Genomic DNA, 15,203 nt, shown 5'->3' with positions numbered 1-15,203 from the left:
TGCTGGAGGAAAGCGAGCACTGGCCCGTGAGTCAGGCGCCTTGATAATCTGGGTAGTGAGCAGGAGGCAGCCGTAAAGCAGCAGCAGTAAAATCCAACCATGGCAAACATGGCAAAGAATTATATTTTGTGTACACACATGTGTGTGTACATGTGTTTGTGTCTGTATGACAACTCTCTCTCTCTCTCTCTCTCTCTCTCTCTCTCTCTCTGTGTGTGTGTGTGTGTGTGTGTGTCTGTCTGTGTCTCTTTCACTCACTCACTCTCTCTCTCTCTCTCTCTCTCTCTCTCTCTCTCTCTCTCTGTGTGTTTGTGTCTGTCTGACTGTGTCTGTGTACCAGACAATATTTTAAGTGTCAGTTCTGAAGCAGAGCAAAAAGCAAAGCACTTGACATTTCAATGGCAATGTTCCCAAGCAGAGCATATGGCTAATATCTGTCTGATTTACTAAACACATATCAGGCAATCGCCTCGCTAAATGGGGTGTCAAGCACCGGCGCATCATTAAAAACGCTCCTCTAATGAGCGAATAGAGAGGCAGGAGTGTGCTCTTCATCTTTCGGTCTGTGCCTGGAGCCACAGAGGCTCTCTATGGAGGTACAGCACACACCAGCTGGAGCGCGGGTCTCAAGACCTGCTATAGCAGCAGCACAAGCTGGAGCGCGGGTCTCAAGACCTGCTATAGCAGCAGCACAAGCTGGAGCGCGGGTCTCAAGACCTGCTATAGCAGCAGCACAAGCTGGAGCGCGGGTCTCAAGACCTGCTATAGCAGCAGCACAAGCTGGAGCGCGGGTCTCAAGACCTGCTATAGCAGCAGCACAAGCTGGAGCGCGGGTCTCAAGACCTGCTATAGCAGCAGCACCAGCTGGAGCGCGGGTCTCAAGACCTGCTATAGCAGCAGCACCAGCTGGAGCGCGGGTCTCAAGACCTGCTATAGCAACAGCACCAGCTGGAGCGCGGGTCTCAAGACCTGCTATAGCAACAGCACCAGCTGGAGCGCGGGTCTCAAGACCTGCTATAGCAGCAGCACCAGCTGGAGCGCGGGTCTCAAGACCTGCTATAGCAGCAGCACCAGCTGGAGCGCGGGTCTCAAGACCTGCTATAGCAGCAGCACAAGCTGGAGCGCGGGTCTCAAGACCTGCTATAGCAACAGCACAAGGGACAGAAATATCAAAGGCTTCACTGGCTACTGATGAAGTATGTAACTGGCCCCAAAATAAAGGTAGTCTTGGTGTCGTTGCGCTGGCCTTTGCACAATGGAGTCAGGTATGCGTGGGCCTGCCTGTCAGAAACAGTAAGGATCACAGCTCAAGCTGCACACAAAAGGGCTGTTGACTGTGTGGGAGATACCGGCTGAATACGTACGGAAGAACACAGAAATCAATACAGCATCAAGGGATGATGCAATTAACACTGCCATTCTGGAGCTGGGTGCAGAAAATACTGGACTAGCCCACATAGAGTTTGGTCCTACTGGTATATGCATAATGGATATGAGGTTCACCGTACCACACAAATGACAATTACTAACATTGTTACTTTAAAAGCATTGGTGAGTATTATAACCATCACATTGGGGTTAAATGAATAACCATTGTTCTGCTCTACAGCTCCATATCACTACAACAACAGCCATGCCTAGAATACACGTTTCCTAGAGACACATGCAGTTACTTCTCCACGCACTGTGGCCGCTGAATCATTCAAGGATGTTAATTACCAGGGAGAGACTCAAGAGACCAAAGATAGAATGTTAAGAGAGTCTCCTCCGTTCATCTTCAAAACCCAGGTCCAGTAATGAAACCACACAGCGTACTTAATACACTGGCTCTAGTAATTTAAACTTTACGGTGCCACTTACAAAATGTAATTGACTAAAGTTTGAATAAGTTGACTCAAGTCCAGAGCCATGCAATATCATCCCTGGGCTGCTGCCCTAGAACAGGCTGCTGTGGTCCTGATGGCACATGTGTCAAAACCTGCACACAGCATCCACCCTGACACTCAGTAAATTATGCAGAGTGGCACGCTTCCCCCTGAGGTGTGGGAGGCCTCCAGCCATTTGCTTAAGTGCTGGACAAACCCCACTTATGACCAGATCTGAGCCACACTGACATCCCAGTCACCTTTCCACACCGACGGCATGGCCTGGTAACTAAGGGCAACCAACGATTTCCTCATCTTTGCATACATACTTTTTATAATGAAATTCCAGGCTTAACTGAACAATGCTATATTTGGGTTCTCCTATCGCTTCATTTCAAAGCATTTATTTTACGCAGGAACATATAAACACAGCCAGTAAGAAAAGGATGACTTTGAAAGAAAGCATTGGATTCATGCCCCAACACTTTAATCTCAAGGCATATGCATTTAAAAAAAACTAAAGAACTAAAGGACTATGTCCTTGGGCAACAGGGTGTTGAGTCCATAAAGATATCTCTGTTGACTTTGGTTGCATGCTGACTGCAGTTGTGCTGTTTTTAAAGTAACTTTACATTCAACTTTGTATAAATATGGGATTTTAAAGTACATGGTGCATAGTATGAGTACAAAATCTAAAAATAAAGTAATATAATCCAGACTCGGTAAAGAATGATTTGTCGACCCATTGTATTTTTGGGTAAATGACATGTTATCTGTTACCATCTAGCTAATGACAAACCAGTACGATCAGTGTGACTTTCTGTAACCAGACATATTTCCAAATATAAACATCATTGCTATATACATTAAAGGTGCTGTAGGCAATGTTGGGTAACATCACTTCTGTTGATTTACAAACAAAACAGAGAGCTAGCTCGCTACTCCCTCCCCCTCCCTCCCATGCAATTGAAACTTTCATAAACGCACATCTTGTCAGTGATTGGCTGGAACAGTTTGTTATGTTTTTATGGTTCAGTTTTTTACAGTGTCAGAGCACAGGCAGCTAGCGGATGATGTTTGCTATATGTGTTTTAGCTTAGAAACCGTGTAACATCGCTTAAGTTGCAGCCAAAACGTGTTGGTGCAAAAGCAACTTGTCCATAATATTCTTTTTAGTGGCTATAAGATTATTGCACCTGGTGGTATGGATCTGTTTCATTCCACTGATAACTGTCAGACTGGTGTAGTGTTTGCTATGAGTCAGTGTAACGTTAGACACCAACTACAACCAATTCTTAACCAATACCAGCAGTGAAACAGCAATAGCCATTCCCAAATGTGTCTTTGTACATTTCTGATTTAACCTGTAATTCCTCTCAGCGGTATCACAGATGATTAAATGCATCTCTCACAGGGCTCTTTGATTATTGTATTTTGCACCATAAAAATGACCTGAGTTTAGACAGAAGATGTCTGTGGGATATGCCATATATATATAGTACATGCTCATCTAAAGTATGCAGGTGGACAAATAATTTAGGTGCAAATAATTTCTTTAAACCAGAATGAGTAAAATACATTATTGACAGAATGTCATGAAGGTGATGCTTTCAACATTCTGGTTTTAAAACAAGAGTACCTTAGCACTTTGGCTTATAATACTGGGCTATAGGATAAGTGCTACCATATTTTGGACTTTTTGTGCCCTGCACACCATATAACTGGTAAGGGCAGGACTGTTTGTGTGTTTGGTGCAAGTGTTGAGTGATGAGGTGGCTGTTCAGATTATTAGTTAGCATTCAACTTGAAATGTGTCCTGAAATAATTCAATGTTGCATTTCTATAAGTTCAAATGAAGCCTGACATACATCCCAAAGTAACTGCCCCCTGAAGCTCTTCCTCCTTTCCTTCTAACTGCAGCACCATGCCCTGGTCCTTCACTGGGATAGGAGAACAGGCACACTTCAAGGATTTAATGGAGTAACCTCAAACTGCTCACCCCGAGTCCAGTTTGTGAAATACATTAGAATGGAAAACAATGCATATATTAAACTTGCATCTTACCATCAAACATTTTATGTCTTGACACAAATGTGGCCCGAAGGTCTTCACTAATTCCATCAAGCACATTCTCAAAGTCAATTTTGCTCTGTTGGCTGAAACCATCCTCCATCTCTGACGAGCAGCAGGTCTTCTCTTGGGAGCACACGCGCAGATGCTCACCTGAAAATGACAGAAAATGGATGACCCCTATTTATTCTAGTGCTACTCAATGACAACAAGCAGACCATTTGTCTCAGCCGCTACGTCTGGCAGCTGTTCAAAAAGACACTACTTAGTCAGTGCCTTACAGTAAGATGCCTCAGGGAGCATCTCAAGTGATCATTTTGTACTAAGAGGGAAAATGAGTGGGCATGAATTTAGTTTTCTGAGATCCTTATGCAAAGAATCTCCAATAGTGCTTCAAGCAAATACAAGAGAAAATTAACTGTGAGATAAACAACAATAACTCTTCATGCTAAAATGAATATTCCGTTTCTGTATATAGCTAGATGGCTTTCCCGAGATGGCTTTCACAGAATGACTGACATTGCAAAAGTAATTCTACAGATCTGAATCACTCATTCAGCTCCCAAAAGTAAATTAACTAAATACACACACTTGCAGAAAATTCAATCAATCTAAATCGGACAAGCTTTCAGGGCAATCAATGCCACCATTCTCTGTGTTCTACAGAAAAGCCAGGCTTAAGATGGAACTCTTGGGAAAGGCTTCCTGTAGGGCTGTCCTGCTTGTTCATATTAAAATTTTCTGAGAGCCATTACCTCTCGCATACCTGTCTGTGTGTATATGTGCATTTTTGTTCATCTCTTGATTTCTTTCAGGCATAGTTCTTCTTACAGTACATAGAAAATGTGCTGCTTTTACCTTCAATCGGCCCTTTTATACCTAATGCATCTACAGCTATTACTCTCCTGCAGGTGAGCAACTGGACTTCTTTTGTGTCTGCTTATTGCTCTCTGTGTAGCTACAAATGCTTTAGAACTGCTACATTTCCATTGTCAGTAGTGATGTATCATTATTATCAATGATACGCAGTGATTAACACAGTAGGACACACTTCTTTGAAGATTAAGTTCAAAAATCAAAATAGTAGATTGACTAGTAGACTAGTGTAGCTCTCTCTGTGTGTGACTGGATCAGCATAACAACACTGTTATGACAAAGGGTCATTAAGATAAAGGGGCACAAAGCTTGGCTTGCTGTACCAAACTCACCACACAACACAACATGCATTCAGATGAATCACTGAATACACCTACAGTTCATATCATACTTGAGGTGACATGTGAGGTGCCTTAAATCTGATCCATTATGATACAAAAGAGTCCCAAGCTTCTGTCTCCCAGAGCATCCTCACCAACATAAATCCTAACCTCCATCTGTTATTGAGCTGACAGATTTGTTTTTAATGTGTACAGTTCCATTCCTGCATTACCTACCAATATACATAATACCGCTTGGTTCAGCTTGGCTTGATCATATTTTGTTTACTAGATACAAATGGCTCTCAGAATTGAATGTCCTCTCTAGGAACAGAAACAGAAAAAAAGTCAGCTCCATCTGGTCAAAAAAGTAATGGTGGCTGACCTCAGTTCAGCAGCTAACATATTCATCTCTGTCAGGGTCCTATCTCCACCTGGTGAGAGTGTGACCCTTTCATGTGGCCATGTGCAGGCCTGAGGATGTGGCCAGCAGAGCACCTCGCCGTCCCAGAGGGTCAGGGGTCTGACTGCAGTGGCTGGTCAGGTGCGTCACATGGTGATCTCCCGGTCGCACACCCACCGTCTGACAGGCGGCCTCAGCGGTCTCAATAGTGCAAAGCATCACATAAAATTAGTCTGTCATAGATCAACATCCCCGCCTGTGCTTCCAAGGGACTCTGCTCTGCCAAACACACTGTCCTTTCTGCCCAAGGTTAAAGTGAAAATGGTAGGCACAGGGACATGGAGAACTGGGATCTTTTGGGTGGAGATAACAACAGATTCTAAGAACACTCAGTCTTATCACTCATGTTTATATAGCAAGAAAGCACTTAGTAAGCAAACAGCTGTGAGAACATTTAGAGATACACAAGTCACACGTTTACCACAGTATCTTATCTACTTCAAACTTACACCTTTTCTCTACAACAATTACAGTATGCCAACAGACAATTGATATCTACCGAAGTGTTAAAGCGCTAAGATGTGTTGATAATTGCTCCGTAAATAAACAACAAACGTTCCAAAAGGGGTGGGGGTGGCAAAGCCCCGTCTTACAGCTTCTTGGGTGCACATTGTGGCGTGTTCCAAAGAGCTGCCCTGAAAAGAGCACTATGCAAATGACCGTTGTTTGCTCTGGGCTTGCGCTGTGTGGAGCGTGATTGTCACCTGCAGCTGTCTGTGATCCTGAGCAAACTCTTGCCAGCGTCACACTGCTGAAGGGGACATTATTTCCTGCTAATATCCTGGTACCAAAGGCGGCCTCTGGCGAGTCATTCAGTATTAAGTAGGCTGTGACAGTAAAATAAAGAGACGTGTCCCTGTGCAACCTCTCTACTTGCCTCTGTTAGCAAAGCCATCAGGACACAGCAGACCTCGGCATTCTGCTCTACTGTGTTAAGCAGTCAGCAAATACATACAGCAAATACATAAAGCACAGAATCCTTTGGGTGACATTTTATGTCTGTAATTGTTGAGACAGTGTTGAAATACCATGATTATGGGCAACATAATCTAATGTTCCTTTAGAGATTTTGTTTGTAGCCTTGAATAAATCTCACACTGATGCAGAAACTTTTCAGAAATCATCAGGTACTGAGAGAGACTTATGCAGCCATTCAGGGTTATATCAACAGCCACACAAGCCAACTGCATGGGCTGAAATTACATCCTGTCTCGCCAGTCTGCAATCAACCTGAGTGTCAGTCATCATCTCTAGATGACAACACCTTTCACATTAGCACAGCTGATGAATTCTTCCTCTGGAGTTAATAAAAGACAGCATTTGCATTCATCACACTCGGCTCAACTACTGTATGTTTGAGAGCCGGGATGCAAACAGAGCTTCTCTATCTGCATTTATTTGGACTGAGGCAACTTAACTATTGTCTTTTCAAAACTCCAAATACACACAGGGAGCACACTGTTTGGGTTCTAGTTATTTATTCTTTGTTTAAACTGTGAATTGCACTTCAAACCCGATGGAAAACACCATCTGTAACAGAGCCAAAGGAGCATATTAATAAGGGAAAATATACAAGTTCTGTTTATATCATCCATCTCCAGATGTTCCTGTGTTGACTGCGTGCCTTAGCAGCGTCTTGTTTAATTCCTTTGAGGCACTTCTGATATGCGGCTGGGTCAGTGGGTATTAAAATATCAAGCATCAGAGGCTTTGGCCCATTAAAATCAGATAATACAAGGTGTTAAAACATATTACCATGCAGTAAAGGTTGGCCAAATCTCACAAACGCTGTATTCAGGTGTGTATCTGGCCAAAGAGGCCCGTAGCATATGTGCACAGCCATCTGCCAGGTCCCACTGTCCCTGTGCCAAACTTTAGAAAATACACCATCTTCGAAGACAAAATAAAGTGTAAAAAATTATATACAAAAAGACGTAAAACTATTTCCACATAAATTAAGCAATTTCTAGGATTCTGCAATTAGTCATGAACTAAGCAGATGGCTAAATATCCTGATGTTTTCTTGCTGTTTGCTTTTGTGCTCCCCTTATATATTTATTTAGTCCAAGTCTGGTCACCAAGGGTGGCTCTGCCCTATATTCACAAAGGATATTTGTTCCAGTGAGCGCTGCATCCTTGTCATGTTCCACAGGGACACAATGTCCTTTATCACGGTGAGAATGTGAATGAGGCCCAAATTGATCTCTTTTATGCAAGGGCTGCTCCAAGACAGCGCTCCCCAGCCCCGTCTCTGACGACCCACACCGGCACATTCATACAGACGGAATATTGATCCGTGCGGATGTACATCATTATGCATGACTCAAAGACGGCTAATTCAGTGTTCCATTTGACAGGGGAAAAACAAAACTTCTCTATCTGCAATGTTACACCTTGCACTGACCATCTCTGTTCCATTGGTCCAATACAATTCTTCACTAAGACATGAGCATCATTGACCCTAAAAAAGACGTCTTAATTTAATAACCTATTACAGTAACAAGGATACAACTGCCCTAAAGGACTGACCGCTTCCCTACAAAATGCATGGACAGATGATGTATGAAACAGTGCACACAGAGGGATGGATATTGCTGTAAGGGTTAAAAGTGAAGTCCAATGAGTGCGGACAGATCTGATCCAGCTCTAATGGAGTCCGACCTAACGAGATGGCCAGCACTGGCATGAGCAGAGACTTGCTGATGGATGACACAAATGGGCAGCGAGACCTGTGGGAGAGAGAGGGGAGTGAGGGCTCCTCTTCCACACCGCTATCTGGAGCACTGAGGAAAAGCTACAGGTAGCAGCTGCTGCACTGCACTGGACTGGACTGGACTGGGCTGGAGAGTCTAGTGAGAGAGCCCCTTGGCTTGCTGTGATCACCAGTCATCTCCGCTCATTTAAAGCTCCATTCCTGGTGTTGTGTTTCATTAGCGGCCCGAGCCGGAATGAGGCGACGTCACTGCCCACCCAGAGCAGGGAGGAGCAGCTATCCGTGCCGAGAAACCCCAGCGTGCCTCCTCCTCCCACGTGGGATGTGAAACATCATAACAGTTGACTGCGCCTTTCTTGGGAGCCCTTTAAAAGCCTGTGTCTCCTACAGGTGCACTTGTCTAGCCAGCCCATGTCAACACGAGTGACACGGCGCTAAAGATAGACACAACGACAGCAGCCAGGCCTTCATAGGGGGCTCAGGTTCTTGATGGCGCAGGGTTTTGACAAGATGATGAGGGTGAAGACATGCATGAGGGGGGAACACAATCGCAAGCGGCACGCCTATTTCATGTTAAAAAACGGAGATCCATTCAACTCCGAGACCAGCAGAAAGAACTCTGCTGGAGTTTATACTGTGCTCATATGCGTAAAACACACAGGGAAGCAGCTGACTGCCAGGGCTACAAACATAAAGAGCTAAAGCTGTTTGACTGCATCAGAATACACTTAGCCCTAGGTTATGTTTTAATTGGATAGCTGTTGGCAGGTTTAGGGGTTGACTTGGTTACCCAGGTTTCTGTTTGGCACAGTCTGTGTGGTGTTTTAAAATAATGATTTATTATTACAAAAAAAATATTTGTGTTGATACCAACATTCTGAACACTTCTCATCATGGTGATTACTTTTCCATCATGAGAAGGGCAAACGAAGGGAAGAGTGCACAAACTCAAATCTTTGTTTCTCCCCAAAACAGTGTTTCTGAGATCTCATGCTCAGTTTTATGAACTGTTGTGTAACACACATGTATTATAGCTAGGGTGTGTGTGAGATAACGGTTAGTGTTAGGGCCAGGTTATGTTTAGGGTAAGATGGATAGTTTGCTGACAGTCAACTGAATATTTTTAAAACAGCTATTTTTATTTAAGAAAATGGAAGAATAAAACAGGTCATTAAGGTGTTACAAAATGGATTGTAAATTCATAAGCAAAGGTGCATTCGAGTGTACTACTTGGAAACACTAACTTGGATAGTCCACCCACAGAGACTTAACAGATCATAACAAGATTCAAGCAGTAAAATGGCTGTTGAGCATTAACCAAACCCTTAACCTTAATAAGTGTTTCCCACAGAATTTAATTCTATTTGTGGTGATAAGTTTGCAGAATTAACTTGAATGCAACAGTTTTTAACAAATTAGCGCAGCGTGGTTATGATGCAGATTTAAGCACAATTTAGCCAGTCGACTTTTATGCCAACAACTACAGGATTGTTTTTTTTTTTAAGTATATTTTTTGGGCTTTTATGCCTTTAATGTGACAGGACAGTGGAGAGTGACAGGAAGTAAGTGGGAGGGAGAGTCGGGGTGGGATCCGGAAAGGACCACGGGGCGGGAATCGAACCCGGGTCGCCGGCATACGGTGCCCCAGCCAGTTGCGCCACGGCTGGGGCTCAACTACAGGATTGTTTCTTTAAACGTGCATGTAGGTTGTTGAGATACAAGGAGAGGGTGCACATAGTTCTACTATACAAACAAACAAACAAAGTATAATTCTACTATAAACTAATTCCATCTCATTTAAATAGTACAACATGGAAAACCATTGTGTGGTGGTCAGTGTTGATATTGTGGTGGGCCGCCACAAATAAGTCAATGTATGGGAAACACTGTAGCTATAGTGTCCACAGATAGTTTGTTGACAATGTAGATGCTAGTCTGTGGGTGCACTCTATGAGTAAAGTGTGACCCTATATGGTACTGTAGGTTCAATATTTTCTTCTTAAATAACCACTGGACATTGGACTGAATTTATATCTATCACTTTTCTCCAAAGCATGATTTCTGCCTCACATTTTTACCCATCCACAGACACATACACTGATGGCGAAAGGCTGCTATGCAAGGAGTAGAGCAGCACATTTGCTGACAGGCTGGTTGGAGTCCCAAAGTTCAACTTTTCAATTACATCGGTAATTAGGCTGTATATATCATACGGCTGATTCCTCTCTAATGTCCTTGGCAATACAGTGAAAAGATTTGAAAAGATTTGTATTAAAGCTGTAAATGTTCTTCCAAAGTGTTTCCCATGCTGTGCAATGGCAACCAGCTTACCATTATGATTTCTGAAACTCTCAAGGTCAGCAGCAGCCAAACTCATTTCTCTTTTTAACTTTTACTTATTTTTACTAAATGTCTACATCCCACTGATTGCACTCAACAGAAGTAGCCTCCACTTGTATTCACTGACATAGATGTACACTAAACTATGGTGTCTCAGTCTCTCTCAGAATTATCATTGGACTACTGGCAAATGTCTTTTCTCTTCGCAAATCTGTCCTAATATCAGCCTTGCGAAGCCTTCAGGAATGTAGAATTGATTAACCCTGCCCTAAACTATGGACACCTGCAGAGCACACTTAGAGTGCACACATGCCTGCTATGGCACAAGATCCCATGCATATGCATGGCTGAGGGAAGTGAACGTGATGAATCATGTTTTTATCAGTTTATTTCAGAATGGGAGAGATCAATGCATCATCATTAATGTATGAACGCAAGATGATGCTATTACTACAGCCAATGTGCTTTCTCACCATTAATCTGCAATCTCAGCAAGGTGATGAATTTCAAAAAAGGACGTAATACAATGTACAGCCCTCAAGCTCTGTTATTTACTCACATTACCTAAAATCCCAGCCATCAGTAAGGACCATTCTCACATCCTCTTTGTTCCATTAGACATTACGCTGCTTTATTGCAGCATGCTGGTGCCATCATCAATGTCCTCAACAGCAGAGTAGTTATGTGGTGTGATAATGTAACCTTAAAACAGGCACAATGTTTAGTAGGGGCTAACTGTTAGCATTTGCCATTTGCCCTTGTAGTGACAAGAGTCTGCACGTCCATACCTTTACAGCTTGGTCTTAGTAGGGCTCAGTAGACATTACAGCACATCACACACACACCGGCACAGATAATTTGCCAGAAAGCAAACGCAGTCAAGAAGCTTGTAAAATGTCAACAGCGTTATTTCTGTCCCCTCCCACTGCCAAGGCTCAGCAGGCTGCGAAGGACATGAAATGATAGGGTCCAGCTGGGACACCACAGCAAGAAGAACTTGGCGGTCCGACCAGCACACATGATCCCTGCAAACATCTCCATCAAGAATCAGGCGTGGGTTAATTCAGCACAGCGCAGTTCAGAGAACTGGAGGCACACACAGACTGCGTGCCGGGGCTAGGCTTTCACCATGTCAATCACGAGCCTGGCTACGGGACACTGGTATGTAATGGGCCCACAGACAGTTTGTTTAAATATATGGACAAGACTGCCGCTCAAGAACCCTAGGAGCGCTGGACATTTTTAGCTCTGCAGACAGTCCGTAGACTCGCAGGAGGCCAAGAGCACTCTCTCAGTTTGCAGGCTCGTCCAGCCTTTTCGGACGGCCGCTCGCCGCCGTGGCTGCTGCTGACAGGCAGAACAACAAGGGCCTCTTCTGAATGCAAACGGCCTGTTCACAGGGCATTGCCATGCCACCTGGCCTTTCTTCTGACAGCTCAAAGCAGCTCCGGGCCTGTCAATAATGCTGACACCACTGTGACATTCAACCTGACCTGGCTGAATCAAGCCAAACACTCTTGAGGTACTCAGCCCTGTTGTGAAGATCAAACATCCATTCAAATTCCTAAGGAGGCGCCCCATCTTCACTGTGGGAGAGACCTGCCAGCGAGATTATAAAAAGAAAGTGGAAAGCAAGTTGCAGAAGTCACAGCCATGAGCTGAGCAGGATTCCGGCATGTGTATTTCATTCATTGGCATAATTATGCTGGGAATGTGCTCCTCAGACAGCCTCACATATAAACAGCTTAAAGGGCAGACTTGATAATATGGTGCGTCTCTCCATAACTAATCAAATGCTTTCTCAATTGCAGAGGCAGACTCTAAAGACGGACCATCAATTCCAGCACCTGCATAACAGTGTCATTACACATCTCACATTAGCCATTTTCTGCTGCCTGCTCTAACGTCCCTAGTTTAATTGATGGCTGAAGTGCAAAGTCAGGCAATGAGCAGAGGGCCTCGTGCACGTGCTACAGCTAGCATGTGTCATGTGGGCACGCTGGGCAGACACACCGACGTTTGCCCTTAGGACCTTATTGCTTATTTTGCCTAATTGTCCATTTAATTATTTTGCCTAATTGTACATTTCATTATTTTGCCTAATTGTACATTTCATTATTTTGCCTAATTATTAAATTAGACTGCACTTTCCCCGCCATTTAAATGAGGGAAATTTGTCTTTTCATATTAGTTAGGTTTACTAATGAACAGCAGCTCAGCCATGAGGCCACAAAATAACAAACATGCTTTAGCCACTTAATGCTACTGATTTAGATTCATCTGAAGGAAACTTAATGGCATTTGCTCACCGTAACACTGTTCATATACAAGTAGTGTACATCACACCTATTTCTCTTTAACCATAGTTAAAGATAACCACAGGTATGTCCACAGAGGCATATACTATGATATGGCCATCACATGTAATGGCCATTTCACTTATTTAGCTCACAAGACATAGCTATTCTGCAGGGTTTTTAATGACGGAGCCCATATATTTGTTCATATATTAGAGACTACAGGTACCAGCAAAGCTGAGCTGGAGCTCTGACACATGTAATATTTCATAATTAATTATACCAACTGAACTAAGCATTCATTTGATTATAGAAGTCACAGAGCATAGCATGTAATGGAGAGTTACTATTCCCCCTAAGAGAGGAGATACCAAATCAGCCACAGCCTCATGACCCCAACCAGAGTACAATTTTAAATGGAACACTCCCAACAATTTCAATAAGTTGGAGCCTATGCTGGTTTCTGGAACGGGTTCTTTATCACAGTAAATTATGACAATAATATATGTATGTGTAACAATTAAAGAAAATGTTCAGAAATTTGAAATACCATCCACCAAACACTCAAGCCTCTCTGTCTATAACAGACCTTCCATTAAAGGTTACATTTATTCAGTATTACAGTAATACTAATATACCATACTGAAGAGTATGCAAAGAACATCCAGAAATAACTGATTACGACATATTGTTGGGGATCTGAAATGTCTTTCCTCTAGGGCAGATGCAGTTTTAATATACATTTTCTTAAACTGAAGCAACCATATCACAAGCAACAGGTTATTAAAACTGCAGGTCATCTGCAACACAAAAGAGAAGTTTGATAGAACTGAATAATGCAAACCTAATGTGGACAAAAACTCTTGCATATTGACCAATCCAATCAATGTTTGCCCAGACACTGAACACAAATAATAGTCAGAGACAGTGATGCATCTGTTCACTGACATGCATAACCTCAGGATCCATAATGGTTACAATGTTGCCATATTTTGGGTTAAATGGGAATCATTGTGTCTTTCAATATAATTAGCTAAAGTCTTTCTGGTGGGGTTGAGTCCCCTCCAAAGAGCTATGTATGCTTGCTGTGCACAAATGGGCGCTTTCATACCGTCCTATTTATGGATTTCAGAATGCCAGCAAAACAGAGTCTGAATTTCCTGAAGGCCAACTCTAATTCAACAATACTGCATGAAGCTTAATGCTGTTACATTGCTAAATGTTATCATGAAACTGATAAACTCTTTCACAAACAATAAAAAGATGATGTAGTAAAAAAATAAAATACTGAGCGTAATATTGAATATTCAACAATTCCAGTGTAATAAGCCAAGACATTTTCCATGTTGCCTACACTCTGCAATTAATCTATTTCTGATGCAAAAAATCTTCAACCTATATAATGGACAGTTGGACCCAAGGCAGTGTCACTAGAGAAGAAATAAAACGTAGAGTTCAAAGAAATATCGTATTTTCACCTGCCTGGCAGGTGTTGTAAAGTCAGTGGTAGGCTACACTCAAAGTAGCTACTGCAGTGTAATTGATTGCAAAATCTTTTAAAAATCGATGTGGAAATGAAGTGCCAGTTTCAAAATCGACCTTAAGGTATTGTTAAAAAGCAGGATTCACAGATACTTAAATGTATGTTTTCCCTCCAGTGATGTCCCGCATGTCAGTTGCTCAACTTTAGCCATAGACAGACATACTGTAGGACAGACGATTGACAGGTAGCACACAACGCTTACATTCCGTGCTCACCTGAGATTTCCTGGTAAGGGACATTAGTAAAGCTGAAGCCTTTAGCAGTGTAAGCGTCTCTGACCTGGCTGCAGTTTTGAGTTTTTACATCCGCTCCCACTGTCAGTGAGAGAAAAGAGAAGGCGCACAGGACAGCGGTGCGTAATCTCAACATGGTGCACTTCAGTTGTACTCCTTCGCTCCGCGGCACAGTAGCTACCGGTACTGGGCTTTCACACTGCAGTACATCCGGAGGTGTTGGATAAGATGAGCGTTTGCAATCCTCTCCTCAACAACACGGCGCAAACAAGAACATGTCCACTCTTTAAAACAGGAGTAGCAGCTGACTTTGAAGAGCCCGCGGTGGAGGATCCCACTTTTTGGCCGAAAATACTACGCTGAGACCGGGGTACCGCCACATGAACCTATCTATCTGACTGAGCGCTTTAAACGTTGTGCTCGGCAAACTTCAGCCCGGAGTGCGGAGTCGTTGCTCACGGTTCTAAGAATGAAGTGGGAACG

General features: G+C 43.1%; 1 protein-coding gene across 1 annotated transcript in view; it reads right to left on the bottom strand.

Moving 5' to 3' along the window:
- The window catches only part of LOC143099690 (glypican-6-like), a 54,671-nt gene extending 39,815 nt beyond the window's left edge, over positions 1–14,856 (bottom strand). Inside the window, exons 1-2 of the mRNA XM_076262616.1 lie at positions 14,703–14,856; positions 3,930–4,088 (exon numbers count right to left, since the gene is read on the bottom strand). Of these exons, the coding sequence (XP_076118731.1) occupies positions 3,930–4,088; positions 14,703–14,856 (313 nt within the window). The remainder of the gene's footprint in view (positions 1–3,929; positions 4,089–14,702) is intronic.
- Positions 14,857–15,203: the final 347 nt, after the last annotated feature.

Source organism: Alosa pseudoharengus, unplaced genomic scaffold (assembly GCF_046254945.1).
Source record: "Alosa pseudoharengus isolate Yale_2024_CS ecotype anadromous, Long Island Sound unplaced genomic scaffold, YU_APseudo_1.1 YU_APseudo_1.1_scf_3, whole genome shotgun sequence".
Classification (NCBI taxonomy): Eukaryota; Metazoa; Chordata; class Actinopteri; order Clupeiformes; family Clupeidae; genus Alosa; species Alosa pseudoharengus.
This window is presented reverse-complemented; position numbering and strand designations above follow the sequence as displayed.